The sequence below is a fragment of the Centrocercus urophasianus genome, unplaced genomic scaffold, assembly GCF_019232065.1.
Source record: "Centrocercus urophasianus isolate 14NV4802_14NV808 unplaced genomic scaffold, USGS_Curo_1.0 seq_15, whole genome shotgun sequence".
NCBI classification, from domain to species: Eukaryota; Metazoa; Chordata; class Aves; order Galliformes; family Phasianidae; genus Centrocercus; species Centrocercus urophasianus.
Window position 1 is genome coordinate 38,090,032 of NW_024884697.1, and position 21,660 is coordinate 38,111,691.

Sequence of the window (21,660 nt, forward strand, 5' to 3'; positions counted from 1 at the left end):
CCCCATGTTCCCCCTCCTTCCCAGCCTTCTAAATAGGAGATGTTCTCAGGACAGCGCCCAGGAGACTGGCTGGAATCAGTTTTGGAGGGTGATGCACCGCGACAGCTAAAAGTTGGATAGGGTTTCAGCAGCTCCTATATATAAAGCAGTGGGGACTTATGTCACCGCACTAATTAAATTCCATCTGGGTTGCTCCTCAGGGTGTTTTTGAGCCTGCCACCCCACTGGAGCAGGCAGAGGGGCCCAGGGACAGCATGATGATGGACCTTTTCGAAACCGGCTCCTATTTCTTCTACTTGGACGGGGAGAATGGGGCCCTGCAGCAGCTGGAGATGGCAGAGGGCTCCCCGCTGTACCCGGGCAGCGACGGCACCCTGTCCCCGTGTCAGGACCAACTGCCGCCGGAGGCCGGCAGCGACAGCAGCGGCGAGGAGCACGTGCTGGCCCCGCCGGGCCTGCAGCCCCCGCACTGCCCGGGCCAGTGCCTCATCTGGGCCTGCAAAACCTGCAAGAGAAAGTCGGCCCCCACCGACCGGCGGAAAGCGGCCACGCTGCGGGAGCGGAGGAGGCTGAAGAAGATCAACGAAGCCTTCGAGGCTCTGAAAAGGAGGACTGTGGCCAACCCCAACCAGCGGCTGCCCAAGGTGGAGATCCTCAGGAGCGCCATCAGCTACATTGAGAGGCTGCAGGACCTACTGCACAGGCTGGATCAGCAGGACAAAATGCAGGAGGTGGCGGCGGACCCCTTCAGCTTCAGCCCCAAGCAGGGAAACGTAAGCACGGCGGCCCGTGCCCCGGCACCCAGCTGCGGGCCTGCGCTCCCCTCCCTCCTTCCCCTCCTCCTCCCCCCGACGGGGGGCTGACGGCCGCGAGGGGGGGGGAAGGGGGGGGGGGCGGAGGAGAACAGGGGGGGATGGGGGCCGGGGGAACGCGCCTCGCTAACGCAGCCTTCCCTCTCCCCGCGCCCCGCCGCAGGTCCCCGGCTCCGACTTCCTGAGCACCTGCGGCTCCGACTGGCACGGCGCTTCCGACCATTCCCGCGCGCTGGGGAGCAGCCCCAAAGCAGGTAACGGCCGCCGCGCTCGGCGCTCATCCGCAGCCCGGCGCCCCCGCCCTGTGACGGCTCCCCGCGGCCTCCTTGCCGGCCGCGTCCGCTCCCTAACCCCTCTCTCCCGCCGAGCAGGGGGCTCCATGGTGGAGTCGTCGGCCTCCAGCAGCCTGCGCTGCCTCTCCTCCATCGTGGACAGCATTTCCTCCGACGAGCCCAAGCTGCCCGGCGCGGAGGAGGTGGTGGAGAAATGAGCGCCGCGGCGGTGCGGCTGCCTCGGGACACGCTGCCCTCGGAGACCCAAGCCGCACGGACTCTTCTCTCACCCCTCTTTGTATCTTCCGTTTTGTTTTCTTGAAGTTTTGTCCCACAGACCACCCCCCATCCCCTTTTTTTTTTTTTTTTTTTTTTTTTTAATTATTTTTAACTGACGGTACTTAGCGTTGTACCGGCGGAGCGCTCGCCCTGCGCCCAGCCGAGCAGTCCATTCCTGTCAAGGTGAAGCCGTTTGGCTGCGTTTCGTCTGCGTCTCGTCTGCGTCGTGCTCAGAGCGTCCCCGCCTCGTTTCGCATCTTGTAAATAATTTCAGTACTGCCTTTTGTAAACGTGACAGATGTGTATTTAAATGATGGACGTGATATTGTATATAAGAAAGGGTTCCTCGGACTGTAAAATAAAAGCTCTTTGTGTTACAGCGTTCCCCTCCCGGTTATTAAACCCGGACCGGTCCTGCGATGCCGCGCAGGAGGCGGTGGAAGGGAGCCGCTTTGAGCCGTTTTCTTTTCTGGTTTCGAAAGGTCGCAGCCACTTCTCGGAAAGGTCTCGCTCTCCTCGGCCTGGAGAGCACGGGAACCCACAAGCGTTGGCGAAAAAGCGCCGTCGTTTCGTTCGTTTTCGCTTCTGATCGGCCGATGCCCGTTTCAGCAGAACACCTCCGACGGGGCTCCCCGGGACCCCAGGCTTCCTTGCGACGGGAATGTCCTCGCTGTGTTTGCAATTCAAGCGTTTGTGTTCGATACTAATAACGACAATCTGCACCCAATTCCGAAACCAAAACACTGCCCTGAATCACATTATCAAAGGGAGGACGATCACACGAGGTCTGCGCTTCACGTCTTTGCCTCACATCTGTTCTCCAGGGGGCCCGCGCACCACGCTCACGCTAACTAAGGCGGCTGCCCCATCCCGCCCCGCCGCCCCCCGTCCAGCACGGAGCGCACCGCCTGCACACAGCGCCGGGCTGCCGGCCCGCTGGGACGGACGCGGCCGAGCGCTCACAGCCCGCGCGGTTCCGGCGGCGGCAGCTGCCTGCAGAACGCGTAGGGTTTTTGAAGCAAACGGGCAGGGGAACGGGAGCGGGGGGCGGGGGAAGAGTAGGCAAATAACGGAGCCATGTGCTCGCCGGCAGCCCTCCGGCAGCGGGAACTGCGACTTTCCCAGTCCCAAGGCTGCTAAAAGCCCCCGCGTGTCCCTTTGATCTCTCCTGGGAGTCCCGGAGTGCCGGCAGAGGCCAATGCCTTCCTCAGCTGTCCCCATCCGACCCCCCCGGCAGGTACCGATGTGTTTACTTAGGTGCGCCGTTCCCAGCACGGGGACCAAACGCGCCTTTCTCGCCGGGAGCGGCCGCTGCGGTAGCGCACAGACACAGCTCTGCCTCAACGGGCCGAGCCCACCCCCAAGCCTGCATACCCCGCGGTTTCCGTCAGAAGCATTTTGTTGCAAAGGGCTGGAAGCCCCCTCCCCTGCAGCCGCAGCCGTGTAAGTCTGCGTCTGCGCTCCCCTCTCGTTAGTTCCAGTCGCCTGCCGCACTTAGAATTTGTTGTGAGATCACTTTACCAGAGGAGCTGGGCGCTCCCGAGGGACATCAGTGCACGCTTTGTGCTGCACAGCTTCCCCTCTTCCCACCCCCAGACAGCCAAGCACGGCGGACGAGGCTTTCCCAGCCCCGCACGGACCGCGGTGCGCGCAGCCCCGGCTCCGTCGCACCGCACGCACAGCGCCGGGCAGTGGAAGCGCGGCCGCCGGCCCGAAAAGGACCGAGCATGTTTGTACACAAATCTGCACACAGCTCTAGTTTAGCCGGCGCGAACGTCGTACATCAAATGGGGGGGAGGGGGGTGAGCTACAGCCCAGTGACGGGTTCACGTTACCGCGGAGCTGAGCCTTCCCGGCCGGCGGCTTAGGGCACGGCCGCGGTGCCCGCGGCCCGGCACAGGCTCGGAGTGCTCGTCCTTGCCGCTCTGTAACTTCAGCCCTTAGAGCAACTTTCTGCTTTTCGTGCAGTATTCCTTTCAGAGGGGGCTCACCCCATTTATGGCCCCATACAAACCACTGCAGTGCAGATGCAGCCCTCCCAAGCCCCTAGATCTTTCTTATATAGAAGGGTGCATACACGCTTGCAGTTTCCTTTAGGAGAAGTTTCATCCTAAGAATGAAAATCCGTTTCTCCTTTTTTTTTTTTTTTTCCCCCTTTTTTTTTTTTTTTTTTTTTTTTTTTAAAGGGGCAGGAGGGGGATGAGAGTGCAGGGGGGGGGTCCTGCAAGGGTCAGGGGGAGATCCAAACCCCAGGCCCTGCTTACTGCCCAGGCAGGTGCAGAAGCTTTGGGTGGGCGCTGTGTCTGAGACTGTGTCCCTCTGAAGGCTCCCGAAGACAACGGGGTGGGAATGTCCCTTTCTTCCCCTTCCCACAGCCCTTGCTGCAGCCATGCCCTCTACCTGGCACCACACCACTCCATCCGAATCACTGCAGGCTACTTTCCCTCTGTCTGTGGTAGCCTAATGACATAATTTTATTCCCAGGTAGGGAAAGTTTCCTTTGCACTCTCCTAATATTGTCCCCAACTGCAAAAGCCACCTGGCTGAAACCAAAGGGTTCCCGCACATTAGCAGCTGCCTGTTAAATGGCTTCATTACCGCTCTAATGACCCCTGCGCAGCTCTGCCCGCTACTGCTGCGGCTGGGCCTCCGCAGGGCTTTGTCCCTGCCCTGTGTAAAGTTACCGAGAGGTTTGGGGTTAGAAATTTTACACTTCCAGGAGGGGTTTGTTATGCCGGCAGCTGGGACGCATCTGTAACGGTGCAAGTTGGCCTGAAAGCAGAAAATCAGTGGGCCCAGGGCACTGCGCGGCTGTTGTGTCTCTGGCAGCATCAGGTCGCACACGGAGGAGAAGCAATGGGAAGGAGTTTGTCTGGCAGCAAACGCACTTTGTGAGCGCTTCTCCATGTGACCCAATCTAAGAGCACAAACATCTGTTTGCCTGCTCCTTGCTACACATAGCTGTCCTTGTTGTCCCCTCTTGTGGGAACACAGCTTTAATTACAGGACAAAGTGCCTTCTGAGATCAACGGGTGAATGCGAGTGCTGAAAGAGGAGTAAATCATGTCACGTTGGATCTGTAGTGTGGGAATAGGGATAGGAGAGCAGGCACTGCGGGTGCAGCGGGATTCATTCCCCTTGGTGATGGCAAGGTGATGCAGGGGGTGATATGGGGAATGTCCATGGTCCATGCACTCACTGCCCATCTTTTTTTTTCCCTCCCCAAGCTCCCCAGTTTGGTGTAGGCTTTAGAGACTGCTCGAAGGCGGGTGAAGAGCAAATCAGCCCCTTGGGGGCCAGAGGGGGCCTGCCCAGCCGGGCAGGGGCTGCGGGGGATATGCTAATGGAGCCGGGCCGCTGCGGGCCAACCTCCCACAATGCGCCTATATAGGGCCCCGCATCAGCCGGCGGCCACTTTGTCTCGGGTCGCTAATTGCAGAGGGAATCACTGCACTGCGCTGCGAGCTGCCAGCCCACTCTGCTGCCTCGGACGAAGAGATGGAGGTGATGGACAGCTGCCAGTTCTCCCCATCCGAGCTCTTCTATGACAGCTCCTGCCTGTCGTCCCCTGAGGGTGAGTTCCCCGAGGATTTTGAGCCAAGGGAGCTGCCTCCTTTTGGAGCCCCTGTGCCCACTGAGCCTGCCTGCCCTGAGGAAGAGGAGCACATCCGGGCCCCCAGTGGACACCACCAGGCTGGCCACTGCCTCATGTGGGCTTGCAAAGCCTGCAAGAGGAAATCCACCACCATGGACCGGCGGAAGGCAGCCACTATGAGGGAGAGGAGGAGGCTGAAGAAAGTAAACCAAGCATTCGAGACCTTGAAGAGGTGCACCACAGCCAACCCCAACCAGAGACTCCCCAAAGTGGAGATCCTGAGGAACGCCATCAGGTACATCGAGAGCCTCCAGGAGCTCTTAAGGGAACAGGTGGAGAACTACTATCACCTGCCGGGACAGAGTTGCTCCGAGCCCACCAGCCCCAGCTCCAGCTGCTCCGATGGGATGGTAAGAGCAGGGCAGGGTGAGGGGCAGCTCACGATGGGCTCGAGCAAGGGCCCTTGGCAGTGGGATTTCGGGAAAAGGTGGATAACTTGGGTGAAATCTTAAAAATGTTGGACAATTTGAGTTCCCACCAGCCCTTTCCTAAATTTAAGCTTGCACATGGGCTTTAGGGTACCCAGCAGGCACCCCAGCCTCTGCTCGCCCTTTGTCCCCTCTGTTTGGGGCCGTGCGTGGGGAGGGAGGTGCAACCCGGCTGGAGCGCACCCGGGGGGCCGCCGCCCGCTCTACCGGGATGCTTCGGGGGGCTGCGCGGGCGGACGGGCCGGCACTGGCCCCTCGCTGTCTTGCAGGCGGACTGCGGCAGCCCGGTCTGGCCAGCGAGAGGCAGCAGCTTCGAGGCGGGGTACTGCCCCGAGATGCCCCACGGTAAGGCCGGCGGCGGGCGGGGGGCTTGGGGCGGCCGGCGGGCGGGGGTCGCGTCTGGGCGGCCTGCGGTAAGCGGCTCGCCCCGGTGCCAGGTTACGCGGCGGAGCAGAGCGGCGCGCTGTCCAGCCTGGACTGCCTCTCCAGCATCGTGGACCGCCTCTCTCCGGCAGAGGAGCCGGGGCTGCCCCTCCGCCACACCGGCTCCCTCTCGCCAGGCGCCAGCATCGACTCGGGGCCCGGGACGCCCGGCTCGCCGCCTCCCCGACGGACCTACCAGGCGCTATGAAGGGCCGGGGCCACCGCCCGTTCCGGGGCTGACCCCGGCTGCCCTCTCGTCCGGCCTCCCCGCAAAAGCTCTCGGGAGGGAGGAGCGGCCCCGGCTCCGCTGCCGTCGGGGCTGGGGGCGATGCCGCCGCCCGGCGCAGCCCCCGGGGCTCGGGACGCGTGTGCTGCCCTGGAAACCCCGCTGCAAATAAAGCGTGCTACCACACAGCCGGCTCGCCTGGTGCTTCTTTAACTGCATCCCCGCGTGCTCACGGGGGCCCGACTGTAGTGCCCGGCCTGGCTGGGAGCTCTCGGCTCCCCCACCCGCATGGGTGCTGCTCTGGGGCTGCTCACGGGGGAGCAGAACTCTGCAGGATCAGACTCTCCCTCCTGCTACTAGCACTTTCCTTTATTTTCTGTGAGAGTGGCAATAATATTTAATTTTCATCATCTGTTGCAAAGCCCTTGCTTCTTTCCATGGATCCAAAGACCAAACGTGTCAGGACTTGGCTACAGCATCGCATGATCACTTCCTTCTGTGAAAGACTGCATGACCCAGGCCTGATACCCTGTAGGGGAATTCTGATCTCAGTCACTCTCAGTGCTTTTGCAAAGACAAATTTAGCAGATTTGCTAAGAACAGACCACAGTTTGGTTTCACAACCCACAAGGTACATTTTGCAATATTCAGAAAGCAATGTAGAAGTGTCTGTACCTCCTGCCTTTTGGTCCCACTAGTCTGGATGAAAATCCTTGACTTAATATTTGCAGTTGTGTGGACCTAGAAACAGCCAGATCAAAATTTCATGAGTTTCAGCTATTTCCTTCCAGGCATGCTTCTCTTCTGCCTCTTTCTCCCATGAAACAATTCCAACCCTTCTCTAGCTGCAATCAAAAACTTTTCTAAGCCCCACAAAAGAGATCTGTGAGAGAGAAATGGGCTCCTTTGGAGCACCCAGGAATGTCTTCTCTGGTAAATACACCAAGTAGAAAGAGAAACAATTCACCAGCATGGGTTAGGGATGTCTTTGCCATTTGTGTTTGTGTTGCTAGCAATGGGTGGCCAAGGGGCCTGGAAGTGGTGATTCACCTCTGATAAATCTTTCACTTGAACCTAGCCCAGCTTAGTTACTTCTCCGAAAGCTGCCACCTGACTGCTCTTTGGCAGCATCCACAAAACAAGGATGAGGAAGTACCCTCAGGATGGCCCTATCCTCAGCATGCAGGTCACTCGCCCCAGCAGGCTGTGGGGACACAGTGTGCCTCCTCCTGTACACCTCCCCTGAATGTCACCTTTTGCCCATGCCGTGTGACCTCAAGGTGAGTCTCTGCAGTTTCTTCTCTGCAGTTGTTTAGAATAAGCTTTTTCCAGAATGATCTTTATGTCTTTATAGATAGATCCAAAATAATCATCAAGCAGAAAAAGTGGTTGAAAAGCACTTAGCCTGTGTAGAGGTACAAGCATTATATCATTGCACATGCTCCAGGATGCAAGCGCCTGATTGAAATACAGTCCTTCTTGGCTGTTGGCGACAGCTTCCTGAGCCCTCTGTGGAAATCTTTGTGTAAGATCTTGAGCCTTTATTCACAATCTCTCACAAATTGCTGCATTGGTGGCTGGTGACTTGCTTGCTCCACTCGAGCAAAATGCAGTCTCAAGGACACTGCTTATGGCCAGGAGACAGTGCAGAGCATTCTAAGTTATGGTTTACTATGGAGCCAAGTGGGAAACTTTCTGCATTTCATTCTGCACCGTGTTGACCTTGGCAAGTGATCTCCCGTGAAGTATGCAGAGCAACACCAGCAAATCACATGCTGGTAATGTACACCCCTCTTTGGCTGGCAGACATTTTGAGCATTGCAAAAAGGTCAGTACTTCTGAGGCTGGCTTTTCAGAGAGCTAGCAAAAGTACCAACCTGTGGGATGTTTGTCCATAGCCTCCTCAGCCCTACCAGGCTAGATTACAATCTCAGGCTTTTGTTATATACATTGAGAAAAACAACTCTTGATCGTAGCACATCTATAAACAAAGCTGCTGTGAACCTAAATGTGCTGTAACCCTCAGGAGGAGTGGAAGTTCGCGTTGTGAAACCAGTTTTAGTCTGTGGATTGGAAAGAACAAGGTGTAAAATGCCACTGTCTTGGGACATAGCTGTTGTCACATTTTGTGTGGTCAATAATAATGATAAGGAATCTCACCTACTGTCAAACAGACGGAGCAATGCCTCATAGCCTCAGGCTAATCTAACAGTGATTTCAGAAGTTTCTGTCACTCCCTCATTGCAATGAGTATATCATTTTCTTAATAAAATTTGTGTTATATTTTAATTCTACCTCTGAAATACATGCTTTCTTGGATTATATTCTAGTTGAATTTGAGCTGGGCTTATATTTTGGTGATGAGCTTCTTGTATCTTTCATTAAGAAACCAAGCAGAGATCTTCAAATAAATGCTTATTTTAATCTCAGATCAAAAGTCTTTCTGTACATTACAAACCTAACAGAGGAACCTCTCAAACATCTCTTAAATATAACATAAGGAAAAAAATCTGCTTAGGGAATAAGAGATGCAAGGAGCAGTGAATCCACATATGACAGGATAGTCCACTTCAAATGAAGATTTCCTCATATCAGGTTACAGGTAGCCATGTCCAAAAAGTAACCATATCTAAAACCTGTCATGGATTACCTTTCTAACATCAGAAGAGCTGAGCTTTAGGCTTATTCATAAGAAATGCTGCCCTGTGGGCCTATACTTCCAGGCCCCTTTCTTCCTCTTCAGTGTGTTTGCATGTTTCTGGAAGATTTTGTCTGTATGTTGATGTGTTACTGCTGTATGCTGATAATGACCATGCTTTTCACACCTGAAGTGTTGCAAGTGTGTTTGTGAATCGGTGGATATCAGATGTACTTTTGTATCTTTCCCAGGATTTCAAGCTGTTGTCTGTGTAGATGTGTGCCTGGAAATCTTTTCTGCCTGATATAAATTTGTTTTTCTAAGAATGTTTTCCCTTGTGAGGTGTGTGTCCATTGAGAATGTGCTGTGAATTCATGTGTGCTGTAATGAGCTCTTGCTGGGCTTCTTACAGCAAAGGTTGAAGAACAAGCTTCATTACAATGTTTTTAGTCATATCTTTTTAAAAGGCACATCATTGGAGTATATGCGTTTGATTTGGGAGGAATTCAGCATCCCCTTCTTCTCAGATTGGCCTGCTTATCAGGAGCATTAGTGGCTGCAAGCAACTCTTCCCTCCCACATCAGGACTCCCTCCCTCCATTTCTCCTCTGCAGAGCTCCTTGCTCGCTCATCGCTTCACCCTTCTCCTCTCAGATGGGCCCTGGGATCCCAGGAGGCCTGCAGTTGGCCTGCTGACCTTTAGCAGGCTCTGTTTGGGGTATCAGCCCCACAGCTGGCCACAGCTGCCTTCCTGGCAACTCAAGGTCTACTGAATGTGGCCAGATGGAGACTGGGCTGGGATCCTACTAGCTAATCTGATGTTGTGAGGAATGAAGAGCTCACCCTGAGTATGGGGCTGAGCAGCACATATTGGCACGTGCTGCCACAGGGTGCCGGGGCCAGACTCAGGCTGGCTGAAAAAGAGACAGCAGAACTGTTTGTTTTTATTGTGCTGTATATGACTTTTCCCTTGTATATTAGTTTAGTCTTCAATAGCCACCTTCTCCCTCACTTCTTTTGTTCTTCTCTCCATTCAGTCCAAGAGATACACCCATCTACCACACCAGTACAGGACTGAATGAAGGAATTATTGCCCTTCCCAGACACAGCGTGATATATTTTCTCTTTATTCAACTGCTGTCCCACTTCCCTTCCTCCAGGATCTTATGCATCTTGGATGCTCATGGACCTCATGCCAAACTTACTGTGCCACTGAGGCAAGCTACTTTCTGAAAGGTCTCTTGCTTTCTGGTCCCCAGAGCAGCTAACAAGGGTCATCCAGTTCCAGGGCCATCCTGGAGCATTAGTAGCATTTATGGGCTGCCTGGCAATCTGCTTGAAGATATTGGTGGCTGTGATGCCAAAGGCATTGCTGATCTGTGCTTGAAGAAGGCAATAGAGGGCATGATATATGAGTGTCAGCAAGCCCAGAGAGTGATCATAAAGGTAGTCAGCGTCTGTATTAAATCAAGCGTGTTTAAATCTGAGGCTCTCTGAGAAGCATTCAAAGCTGGAGTAGCAGCAATGAAAGGAATCTGTGTCCTTTCTTTTTATTTCTTTTACCTTTCTTGATTAATATAAGCTTTTTAATTGATATTATTTTCTGTTTTGAAAAATCCATACAAAATGCATACTAAGCAAAAACTAAAACCTATAAAGGAAGCATTAAAACCTTTAGCTCCGATTTTTTTATATTTTTTTATTTTTTTTAAGTACCACACCCTACTGCTTGCAGTGGGACTGAGTTACCTAGCAGGGACTCCAGGATTGAGCAAAAGCTTGAGCTAGTGTATGTATTATAGAGAGCCAAAATGTAGATGTAATCAGGTTTGAATTCTGCCTATTGCCTTGATATCACACAATTCATTAAATTAGTAAATGAATAATTGCTTAATCAGGGGTTAACAAATAATGACTGTAACTTCAGTTACACCTGTGTGTGGCACAAAGACCTAATTAGCAGATGGATCACTGCACCAACAAGAGTTTCAATTTCTGTAAATGGAAGTACTTGAATCTGCCCTGCTCCCTTCACTTCCACATTTTAAATAACTACATATCCAAGGTGTGGATTTCTTTTTTTTTTTTTTTTTTTTTTTTTTTAAACTAGTGTGAAAAAAACCTGTTTGTTTTCCTTTCCAATTCATTGTGCTTTGAGGAAATAGAAAGACAAACAGTATTTAAGGTTTGAAAAGTATTTATTTCTACAATTGCTGTTTTGGAGCATCTTCAAATTGATCTAATAGTGAAATTCTGAATACTGCTGTGTGCACTGAAAAGCAGAAGGGGAAGTGTCACTGCTGAACATACATACAAAGTGTACATCTGAAATCTCTTTCCCATATGTAAGTCTTGTGTATACAGTTGTGGTAAATACCTTTATAGACAGCAGTGATCGTAGCAAAAATTCTTTCTTAGATTTAGCTTCTATTTTACTAACTTGACACATCAGCTTTAAAAATGCCGCAGACCCATAGAGGTGGCTGGAGTGGAGCCAGGTGGGCAACTGGGAGGTGGATACCTCCACTCTGGTCGTCAGTCATCTGATTCTCACTATTTTGGATACCAGCAGCTTGTTAAGAAAAGACCACCAGACTTTCTTCTCCCTGTGTGAACTGCATTTATGGTCCTATGGCTCCTAAATTTTATTAATGGTGTGTCTTAAGTAAGCAGCTAGGAGTTGTCCTGGCCTCTTTTTCTCAGGCCTGTATAGACAGAGTAAGCTCCCAAAGTGTAGGCGAATGGCTCAGCTGCAAACTTCTTCAGATAGGTGAGAGCCACCCTCCTGGGCATCTGCGGGACCTCAGTGGTGAGCAGTTCCCAAGTTCACTGTTCACAAAATCTGTGTGGGAAAAAAAAACAAAAAAAAAACAAAAAAAACCAAGGATCTTTTTGAGCTTTATCCTGAGTTTTATGCATCCACTCTTGTCTTCCTTGCAAAACACCATGAGCCTGTCTGAGTGGTCACAGCATACTGTTGGGGTTGTCCCTGCCATTTGAGTGACGACGGAAGGCAAAACCCCTGCAGGTGACCAATCTCTCAGGCACTAGGAAAGGAGATGCCATGTTAGTCAGAAGGTTTTTGTCTGTTGGAAATGTAGGTGGCGTAACATCCCTTACTGTAACGTAGTTTGGGAATTCCCTCTGGAAGATGTGCCTGGTGACAAAAAGGGCTCATACAGAGGTTATCACATGACTAGATACATGTCTGCTCACAGGGAGCAAAGCAATTATAACTTTAGGCAACTAGAAAAAAACTTAATAACTCTAAAATCCTCCATGCCAAGCATGAAGTAGAGGAGAAATCAAGTAAACAAGAGCAAGAGACAGCTGTATCCCTCTGGTGCCTGAAATGCACATTTTTCACAGGGTACAAATTTCTCACATGTTTATTGCTTGGGAAATACAAAAATGACTGAACTTTGAAATGCAAAACTTGTTATTTCTAAACTTCCTAATAAGTAGGGTGGTGAAAATTTGTTTAAGGAAAGTAAACAAGAATATGAAACGGGTCTTCTCAAGCAGAAAATGATCTGCTTCTGGGGGCTCCCTTAGCCACCCTAGCTTTTTTCCCACCTCTCTTATTTCACCTGCCAGACAGGGGACTCAGCTGCTTGCCCATCCTTTCCCACTTCCCTACACCAAGCCTTCTACACTTGTGTGCCCACACGAAATGCTTGTCTTGTGCCTCAGTTGCTCCCACTTGCTGCTGCTGTATTCTCAGCCCAAGTTCTGGCACACACCTCCTTTCCTGACACCGATCTCTGCCAATCAGGAGCAGTGCAAATCCTTCACCAACACAGTAGCATCTCCATCAGGCAGCAATGCAAGCAGCTGCAGCCCTCAGCATGCTTGCCTAGCTCCTTGCTCCCTAGGCATAGGTTTTGGAAGCCCTAAAGCAGGGCTAACCTCTGTGGTATTACTTCTGCAGCAAAACAGGAAGACCTGGGCATTATGAATGAGAAAATTCCAGAAGAAGAAAATCTCTGCACTGTCACTTGCTTGAAAATATCCAAAGGTTGCAGTGCCTGTTTTGCAGTTTATTTTGTTGTACAGTCTTGATTTAATGCACTGTTTGATCAATAACATGCACCCTTACTTTTGTGTTTATAAAATAATTAGTCCTATTTTAATTTTTGCTTTTTATTCTCTTTTTTTTTTTTCTTTTCCTTTTTTTTCCCCCATCTATAAAATGTTTTATTCTTTGTAAACAATTAACTCAGTTTCATGAATAAGTCAGAATGCTTTTCTGGTTTTCCTATATATGGAAATTAGATTTAACTTCACGGCAATTCTCATTTAATCAGAAATAGGGTATTACAGAGTACAGCTAGGCAGTGAGGTTTATTCCTGACGCAACTCCCCTGAAGCCCCCGGAGTTTCACCAGGAACAGATTCGGGCCAGAAGGCCTAGAATATAGTTACGCTAAATTCATTTTCTCATGCCTCAGAAATGGACTGTTTATATGCCAAGCTGTAAAGTGATATTCATGATGACTGAAGCCTGAACAACATTAAAATATCCAGATCCTCCACTCCAAATCCTCTGGTATCTGAAACTGTTCCTTCCCTGTCAGGAGGAGGGGCAACGGCTGCTGGGGGTAAGCGAGGGCAGAGTGCGGCCATGCTGAGCCTGCTGTTGTGCTGCTGCTTGGCCTGCTGCAGGACCTACTGCTGGTGCTGAGCCTGCTGCTGGGCTTGCTGCTGGATCTGGTGCTGGGCCTGTGGTGGAACAGGGCCACTCTGCCTTTCTGGGATAGCCGGCTTAGCCTCTCTCTGCAGCCCAATAAAATGGATCTTTCTCACAAGGATAAATGCTGTGGAAAATTGCTTTTTTTATTGCAGTTATGGTGGGGATGGAGGTTCACAGTGTGCCGTGTGCTTGAGAGCCAGTGCCCGCTCTCTGTTCACACCCAAATGCTGTCACGTTTTCTGTTTTGTTAGGCTGGGATTTTCACAAGTATGAGCTTGAAATTATCCTCAGATTAACGGCAGTGATTTTTAACAGTCATGAATGGCAGGCAGCTCTGACTGACTAGCTGGGCAGGTAACAAGTGCAAGGAATTCTTGAAGATCTCTTAATTGGGAGCCTGGGTGTTTTTAGAAAATTTTACCTCTCAGTGTAGATAAGAATGGAGAGAAAATCAGAGTCGGAGAGAAAATGCTGCTGAACATATGATAAAACCATTCACTTTCTAAAAAACACATTTTAAAATCATCAAAAAGAAATTAATATGTGGATGTTTGATGTAAAAAAAAAAAAAACAAGATGAAAAAAATTTTGATTTTCTATGTCCTTTAGAACCAAGAGAAATAACTATGCACAGGCAGACTCCATATATGTAAGTTTTAGCAAGCTTGAAGCTTAATAATAGAGAAGTCCTTCTTTATGATTATATTGATTTGGGAAAGAAAGAAAAACAGTATTTATGTGATACCAGATTATTTATGTGGATGACATAGGACAGTGATTGACTGACTCTTCAATTCCCAATTTATTTTTATTATAAACAATCTTGGCACAGCGGGTGTGAATGTCCATAGCATCTGTGGCAAAACCTTTCCACAGCTGCAGTGTTATCATATTGCTATAGGCGACGATTTTGGAAAGCTCAGGAGTATCTCAAGAAGAAGCTCTGGAAGAAACTGGAAGCTTGTGGCAAGCAGTACCAAGCTTGGAGGTGTTATACATGTTTTAGTCATGTAAAGGACTCAGTTTGGTGAGTGCTTGCCTGGGGATTTCAAACACAGGCATTTCTGCATGCTTGGATTCGCCTGTGTAGCCTTAACGTGCTTCAGGTTACCTGCAGTGTCCACAGATTCCACTGCTGCAGTCAGTGAGGTCTTGGCATGGGTGCTGTGCTGAGGGTCTCTGCTCAGGAGGTTTTTCTGCCTGAATAACTCCAAACTTTTTAGGACAAGCATGTTTCAGCAGAAGGCAGGCAAGTCCCTTGTGGGATCAGAGCTGCTCTGATAGAAAAACAGTAGAGCTGGGCTCTAACTCACTTCTGGAAGCGGGCAGAAGAGCATGGGGATTATTTCTGACACTGTTGTTCTCCTATTGCAATTAAATTAAATGAAGCAATTGGTGAGCAGTGGAAAAGAAGTCAAATCCCTATTGAAAGTGTATGCTTTGTGTCCCAGCCAAATGTAACTCAAATATCTGTAGCCTGAAAATTGAAATTTAGAAGTGTATCATTGATCTAGCAGAAAGTATAGCATAGCAATACTTAAATAAGAAGAATTCAGCAGCACCTGGACTTAAGAGAGCTATGATCTATTTTCCTTTGGTCTTCACAGATGAGCCTATCTTGAGGTGACACACTGGACGTTCGGGAATTCTCCTGGATTCACCAGGGGTGGGTGTTGCAGCAGAGGCCTTTTGGGTTTGGGAAGTCAAAGCTGAAGAATTCTTTTTCCAGTGAGATCATACTTTTTATAAAGCTGTATATGTGCACTAGAAAAGCAGTTTATTTTGTCACTAACCTGGGATAAAGCACCATTATACCACTCAGCTGTCACTGGTGAGTGTTTGGAAATGGTAAATCTATTTTGGGCCCCAAAGCAACTCTAATCACAGCAAGCATCCTTCCAGTCTGAATTAAAAAAATAGGAAGTATAGGACAAGGTCTAATTTGTTTAAGGGTTCTGAAGTTTAAGGGATGAATTTTCTGAAGAATATAAGGTTATTTGAAAAATCCTACTTTTCAAAATGTCGCAGTGCAGAGTTTTAAATATGTACCTTAAAAAAAAAAAAAAAGAATGCTATTTAAAGTCTCGAAACCTATAGGAGTTAGCAATTTTCAGTGTCTTACAGCAGGCGAAGGCTCAAACTCTCCAGTGGGGTTATGTCTTTAAATATATTTGAGAATGAAACTCTAGATTCACAATGGGGATTTAGTGATCTCTGGTGCAAAGCGAGTTAACTTCACAGAGTGCTGTCATAAGGGAAATGCACTGTGCACAGTGAGGCACCTGAGTTCCCAGTGCAGTGCCTGGGAATGTTATGCAAATCAAGGCTCTGCCTAAATCCAAAAATGTGATGGAGATCATGTCTTAAGTTAAATGTCATCTGACAGTGTCTTTTAGTTAGAGTTTAGTTAGTATGGTTAAGATTAGCACTTCTTTCATCTGCTTGAACCCTTCATTTTGTGGTCTAAGCAGGAATTAATACTTCATTTAAAGAGTAGGAGTGTCTGTAAAGTTGCTTCCCTTCTGTGACACAGGTTAGCATTTACAGCACTCATTCATGGTGAAGAAGATGAATCAGGGCCCTTTCCTGCTTGTACTGGAGAGAGTGCTTTGATTAGAAGGGCAGAGAGTGACAGCAGCTAGGACAAGGAGATCCCAAACCACCACCACCAGTGACTATGTTCTTGTTTTCCAGAGGTCTCCTTGCAAACCTGATTCTCCTGGGGCAATCTGGAGTCTAGGATGATTGCAGCAATGCTCCTGATAAACACTAAATGAGCTTACTGAAACGAGTATTAGAGAAGGTTTCTTTCTAATGGTGACCATATACTTTTTAAAGTACATTTGCATGCAGTAGTATATTTGAATTCAGTCATGCCGAACAAGAACGTATTTGCTTTTACACTTAGTATCTTTTGCAGCAACTTAGATCGCTGACTGCAAGTTGAAGAAAAATAAATCTGTGTCACCTAAAGATATTTTTACTCTCTGTTGTTGAATTGAATGGTGAAAGTCTGAGAAGCAGACTGATGAAGTAAGGGTAAAAGGGCATCAGCATTTAGCTCAGACACACATGCTAGAAATTTGTCTATTACATTGCTGGGAGAGCTCAATTGCAGGCTGCAGCGCAGCTAGGGCTTGCTATAAGGACTGGGCTGTGCCACGTGGTCTTGCAGCAGAGCACAGCATGCCTTAGTCTTCTTACAGTGTTTGAGTTGCTTTGAATACCCTCAGTGTGCATGGGCAGCTGCTCACAGGATAAGGCTTAAGGCAGCAGCAATGCCCAGGCAGAGGTTTTGTCCTCTCTTTGCACCACAGAGTTTATAATTTGGCATGATTCCCCATGTGCCTGTATTTTCCTGATTCTGGAAGTCACCACATTTTTTCTTGTATCCTTTAAAATCCTCTGATGAAATGATGAAGTGACTCAAAGTAATGGCACTCACCCACAGCAGATTCCCAGCATGCTTAAGGATACTAAATCAGCAAGGTCTCACTTGCAGTAAACAGGATGCTTCTAATGGCTTATCCTGATTCTACCTGCTTATCTCTTTCCCTGAGGGATGAACTGTTTGAAAAGTGTACACAGCTCTAATAAAACCACCCTCTATTACTAATGCCTGACAAAGAGCCAGGCTGCTGTTCATACTCACCAGAGGCTGTTGTGATGCAGAGTGGCAGCAAAACACCCAAAACAATTTTCTGTGTGAGTCACTGGGGAAATGGTCTAATAAATGTGGATGCTGTCCTCCCATTTTTAAAGTGAATCCTTCTTTCTGTTGCGCTTAGTCCTCTTAGAAATAATGCTGATACACCAGATGTTGCCATCTCTCCACAGTTTTGTTTTGAAATTGTGGACTTCATCGGACAGAAATGTCCTTTAACATCATTCTCACATTTTCCAGGACTTTGTTCTGCAAGCATTAGGAATTAAGCTGGAGTAAAGACAGGCAGAACCAAGCCTGTTACATGGCTCCATTCTTGCTAGGAAATGTCAGCATCTACAAGTAAGTTGACAGTAAAAATCAACACCCCAAATGATATTTGAAACAACAAAGTAAAACAAACAAACAATTGTCTGCTTAGAATGCTTTTTTATTTTTATTTTTATTTTATTTTTAAACTGCAATCAGGAAATCTGTTAATAAGGGACACTTTTCAGTGAGCTAGAGAAAAGCAAAGAATTTTTTTTTCAATGGCAAATTAAAAGGCACATGTCCAATCCCATCTCCAGATTATCTGACTGCTTGGCTTGCTGCAGTTCACTGAATTATAATTGAACAATTTAAGAATTTGTGATTGCAATTCGATTCATTGCATTGATAAATATGAAGTAAGTTCTCCTAACTTTGCACCCGAAGTTCCATAAATTATTTTTTCCCCTCCACTTGATATTCACTGCTTTCATGCCAGGCTATTCAGAAGCCATCTTTGTAACATATAAAGCAGCTGTCCTCAACAGCAGTGTCTGAGTAGGGTAATTTCCTGTGCTGCCTTATACAGGGTAAATCATACCAAACCTTGCAGGTGACACTTGTCACCCAAAGGGTAAAAGGGCCACACACGGTGGATATGAACACGGGGCTGAAGTGGCCACTTGCTTTCTTTGGAGACGTGGGTGATGGTGCAGCTTCTGCAGTCGGGAGTCAGGGTCACCAGAGAGGGGGAAACAAGGCTGAGAAACTATGCTGTCAGATAGAGTAGGCTCCCATAAATGTCCCTGTGAAAATGGAGGTGCTGCTAAATGCTGGTACCCTCGGGGTTATCAACATCTTAATGATTATTCTGAAAGATGCAATTTTTGGCCTCAGATGGGAAGAGTTTTCCTAGCTGCCGTAACACCCTTGGGATCTAATCCTTGGATCTTACCTCTCCTTATGGACAGATGAATGCCTTAGAAAATCTTTCAGTAAGACCTAAATTGAATAGGATATTTCTATGTTTGATCAGCTCATGATGGCATGTACTGTTGAAGCTGAGGGCATGCATTATAAATCCAGGTGTGTAGTTGTGTGTTTTGGGCTATAGATGGCAGTCGTTTCTTTTAGTTTCCTTCTAGTACTGTACAGCGCAATAAAGTTTTGTTGTGTGATTATGCCTTTAAGAGATAATCAGTACCTAATAAATAACAGCACTTTAAAAGTGCTAAAAAGCAGAGTTAGTCATATGCTGGTTGCATAAGTGTCATTTTCTCACCTTTTTTAGAGTGTCTTAAAATCTGTACACGAGGTATAATTTGCTATTGTATCTAGTTTCATGCTGGCAAACTTTGTGCACAATAATTTATGATACTATGTGCCATCTGCCATGAATTTTTGTAAATTAATTTATCCTGCCCTATTATGGCTGTCTTTTGTACGAAGTCGATTTATGGAGTGCTTGCTTTTTCAAAGAGGTGGGTGGTGCTTCAACAGCCCATGTAGAGGATTTCAGAAATTGATGCCTTCAGAAGATTTTGGGATATAGCTGCAAAACACAACACTGAGCTACCATTTTGTGAGCAAATGATTCTCCAGGTGCTAATCCTGTTCACGTGGTTATTTTCATAGATGGCTCAACAACTTTTCAGCTGAACAATAAGGTGTGCAGACCCTCTGGAAAGCAGGCAGGGCCCTCTGCCTGTTGTGGTTGGCCTCAGGGTGAGTACACAGGATGGAAAGGAGTAGGCTGACACTGAAACATGTGTATGTGCAGCTGGGAAGTATGTATGTGTGCACATTAAGTAGAACATCTTTGGAACAGAGCTGCTTTGGTGGCTCTAGACCTCCTGGCACAAGAGGTGCACTCAGGCCCACAGTGACACAGGCTATAAGGAACTAAGAGGTGCAGCCCCAAGAGCCACCAGGCACAGTGACACATTGGTGCTGGTGTGTGTGATCACACACTGTGACCTGTGGTGGCTGCTGGTTTTCAACATTCCTATCAGTTCTTTTCCAAGCAGTCGCTGAAGGCCCCAGGCGAGTGATGAAAATAAATCAAATATTTTTGGCAATATAATTGTTTGTTTTGCTCAAGTTTTAATGAAAGAATTTCTTATTTCTTTTAGCCATATGTCTCCGGTTTCAGTCTGTTAGTAAGAGGAAGCTCTGCTTGTGTTTTTGTTGTTGTTTTCTCTTTGCAGATACCGAACAGAGGAAAATGCCCATTACAGAAGGCAAAACAGACGTAAAATACAGGGAATTGTTTTGTTTTCTACACAGTATGCCTTTGTTTAACCAATTTTCCTTTCCATATTGCTGGGGAAACCACAAGGTGACCTAGTAGCAGGTCAGCAGTCTTCCAAAGGAGGAACAGGTGCAATGAGTGTAGGGCTCCTTGAGGAGGAATGGGAAAGACCTCTGTCTGGTAGGAGAGCAAAGGGTGTATTTTCTCAGCTTCTTCCAAAACAGCAAGAGGAAGACAGAGAAGTAATTTGTCATTAAGCAATAGGTACCTTATTTAGGAATAAGTCTTGAAGAGAAGGATTCAGGGTTATTGGTGTAAAAAACACTGAATTATGAGCCAGCAGTGTGTTCCTACAGCCAGAAAACCAGCTGAATCCTGGGCTGCATCACAAGCAGTGTGGCTGAGGGAAGTGATTGTCCTCTGCTCTGCTCTCTTAAGGCTCCACCTGAAGTTGTGTGTCCAGGCCTGGGGCCTCCAGCACAAGAAAGATATGGAGCTGCTGGAATGGATCCAGAAGAGGAACACAAGGATGATCAGAGGACCAGCGCACCTCTCCTATGAAGACAGGTTGAACAGGCTCCAGGGCTTGTTCAACCTGGAGAAAAGAAGGCTCCAGGGGTAGCCTTTCAATACTTGAAGGGGACCAAGAGGAAAGATGGGGAGGGAATCTGTATCAGGCAGTCTAGTGATAGGACAAGGGTTAATGGATTTAAACTAAAGGAGGGAAGATTCAGACAAAATTTTAAGAAGAAATTTTTCGCTACATAGGTGGTGAGGCCATGGAACAGGTTGCCCAGAGAAGCTCCATTGCTGGAAGTGTTCAAAGCCAGGTTGTATGGGGGTTTGGATAACCTGGTCGTGTGGGAGTTGTCCTGCCCACAGCAGAGGGGGTTGAAACTGGATGGTCTTTAAGGTTCATTCTAAGCCAAATCATTCTGTGATTCTGACTCTGGAGACTGAAGTCCAGCCTCCCACTTGAAGCAGAGCAAGACGAGAGTAACCAAGTTGGGAGTTATCAGCTACTCCACACAAAAGCAGGTTATGCTCAGTGTCTTGCGCATCTCCTGGGGTGTTCAGATCTTTGGCCATGTCTCAGTGCCTCTGGAAGTTTCATTAGTGAAGTTCTGCAGGAATCCACATCATATAACATATTCATAAATGATCTGGAAAAAGCCATCACCAGCTAGAAGACAATGTTTATTGATGTCAATAAATTAGGGTAATAAAAATAAGGACTGGCTATAAGAACTGTAGAAAGATTTCATGATACTCAGTGGGTGAGTTTTAAAATGGCAGATGAAAGTCAGTTTTGATTAATGGAAAATGAGGCACATGGGAAAAAAACATCCCTAACTTTACACATAAAACTGAGAGATGTCTTACTGATTACCGCTTGGGGAAGAGATCTGAGAATTATAATAAATGGTTTTGCAAAAAGTTCAGCTCAATACTTGGAGTAGTTAGAAAAGCAAATTAGATTTTAGGTATTGTAAAGTAAGAGATAACAAACTGCCAGAAAATATCATTATGCTATTATAAAAATCCCAGTGTGCCCTCAGACTTTACAGACATCACTAGTACTCTGCCTAAAACTTTATGTAGCAAAATGGGAAAGACTGAAGGAAAGGCAAAAAATGTGATCAAGGATTCCTGAATGGCTTCTCTACCACAAGCAATGTAGCTTGCAGAGTAACCTAGGACTTCTGTTTAATTTATTTAACATCAGAAGAAGATGACTGAAGGAAGATGCAGTTCTATATTAAAGGATCTAGATGAAAGATAAAGACGTGATAAAAGCTCATGAGTGGCACAGGAAGGCAGGGAAGGAGGGAATATAATAATCTAATATATTTTCTTCAGTGGCAAGTTGGGAACAGGACATTCCTACAAGGAGAACAAGAAACTGCAATATTTTTTTTCAGTGGAGAAGGTAAAAGGTGAAGGTGAAATCCTTGTTCCAGGATAAGATCTCATTTTACCCCTCTTTGTTCAGGACTGTAAATATTGTCAGAGTGCGTGGTTTTCTAGCAGAACTGAAGAACTTGGTCTTCTGTTAAGTCCCACATACAC

The 21,660-nt window shown here is 47.8% G+C and overlaps 2 protein-coding genes across 2 annotated transcripts; both read left to right on the forward strand.

Moving 5' to 3' along the window:
• The first annotated feature begins 254 nt into the window (after window positions 1–254).
• On the forward strand, window positions 255–1,302 carry MYF6 (myogenic factor 6). Its single transcript, XM_042816189.1, has 3 exons — window positions 255–773; window positions 976–1,066; window positions 1,184–1,302. Exons 1-3 carry the CDS (start codon window positions 255–257, stop codon window positions 1,300–1,302), a joined length of 729 nt encoding a protein of 242 aa, XP_042672123.1.
• A 3,559-nt stretch (window positions 1,303–4,861) lies between these two features.
• On the forward strand, window positions 4,862–6,077 carry MYF5 (myogenic factor 5). The gene is made up of 3 exons (XM_042816190.1): window positions 4,862–5,368; window positions 5,716–5,791; window positions 5,884–6,077. Exons 1-3 carry the CDS (start codon window positions 4,862–4,864, stop codon window positions 6,075–6,077), a joined length of 777 nt encoding a protein of 258 aa, XP_042672124.1.
• The last annotated feature ends 15,583 nt before the right edge of the window (window positions 6,078–21,660 follow it).

Bases quoted from the DNA above. Each gene is read 5' to 3' on its own strand.
- MYF6 (XM_042816189.1), top strand. From the start codon at position 255: ATGATGATGGACCTTTTCGAAACCGGCTCCTATTTCTTCTACTTGGAC. The intron at 774-975 runs GTAAGCACGGCG...GCCCCGCCGCAG, and splicing joins TCAGCCCCAAGCAGGGAAAC to GTCCCCGGCTCCGACTTCCT. The intron at 1,067-1,183 runs GTAACGGCCGCC...CCCGCCGAGCAG, and splicing joins GGGGAGCAGCCCCAAAGCAG to GGGGCTCCATGGTGGAGTCG.
- MYF5 (XM_042816190.1), top strand. From the start codon at position 4,862: ATGGAGGTGATGGACAGCTGCCAGTTCTCCCCATCCGAGCTCTTCTAT. The intron at 5,369-5,715 runs GTAAGAGCAGGG...GCTGTCTTGCAG, and splicing joins CCAGCTGCTCCGATGGGATG to GCGGACTGCGGCAGCCCGGT. The intron at 5,792-5,883 runs GTAAGGCCGGCG...CCCCGGTGCCAG, and splicing joins CTGCCCCGAGATGCCCCACG to GTTACGCGGCGGAGCAGAGC.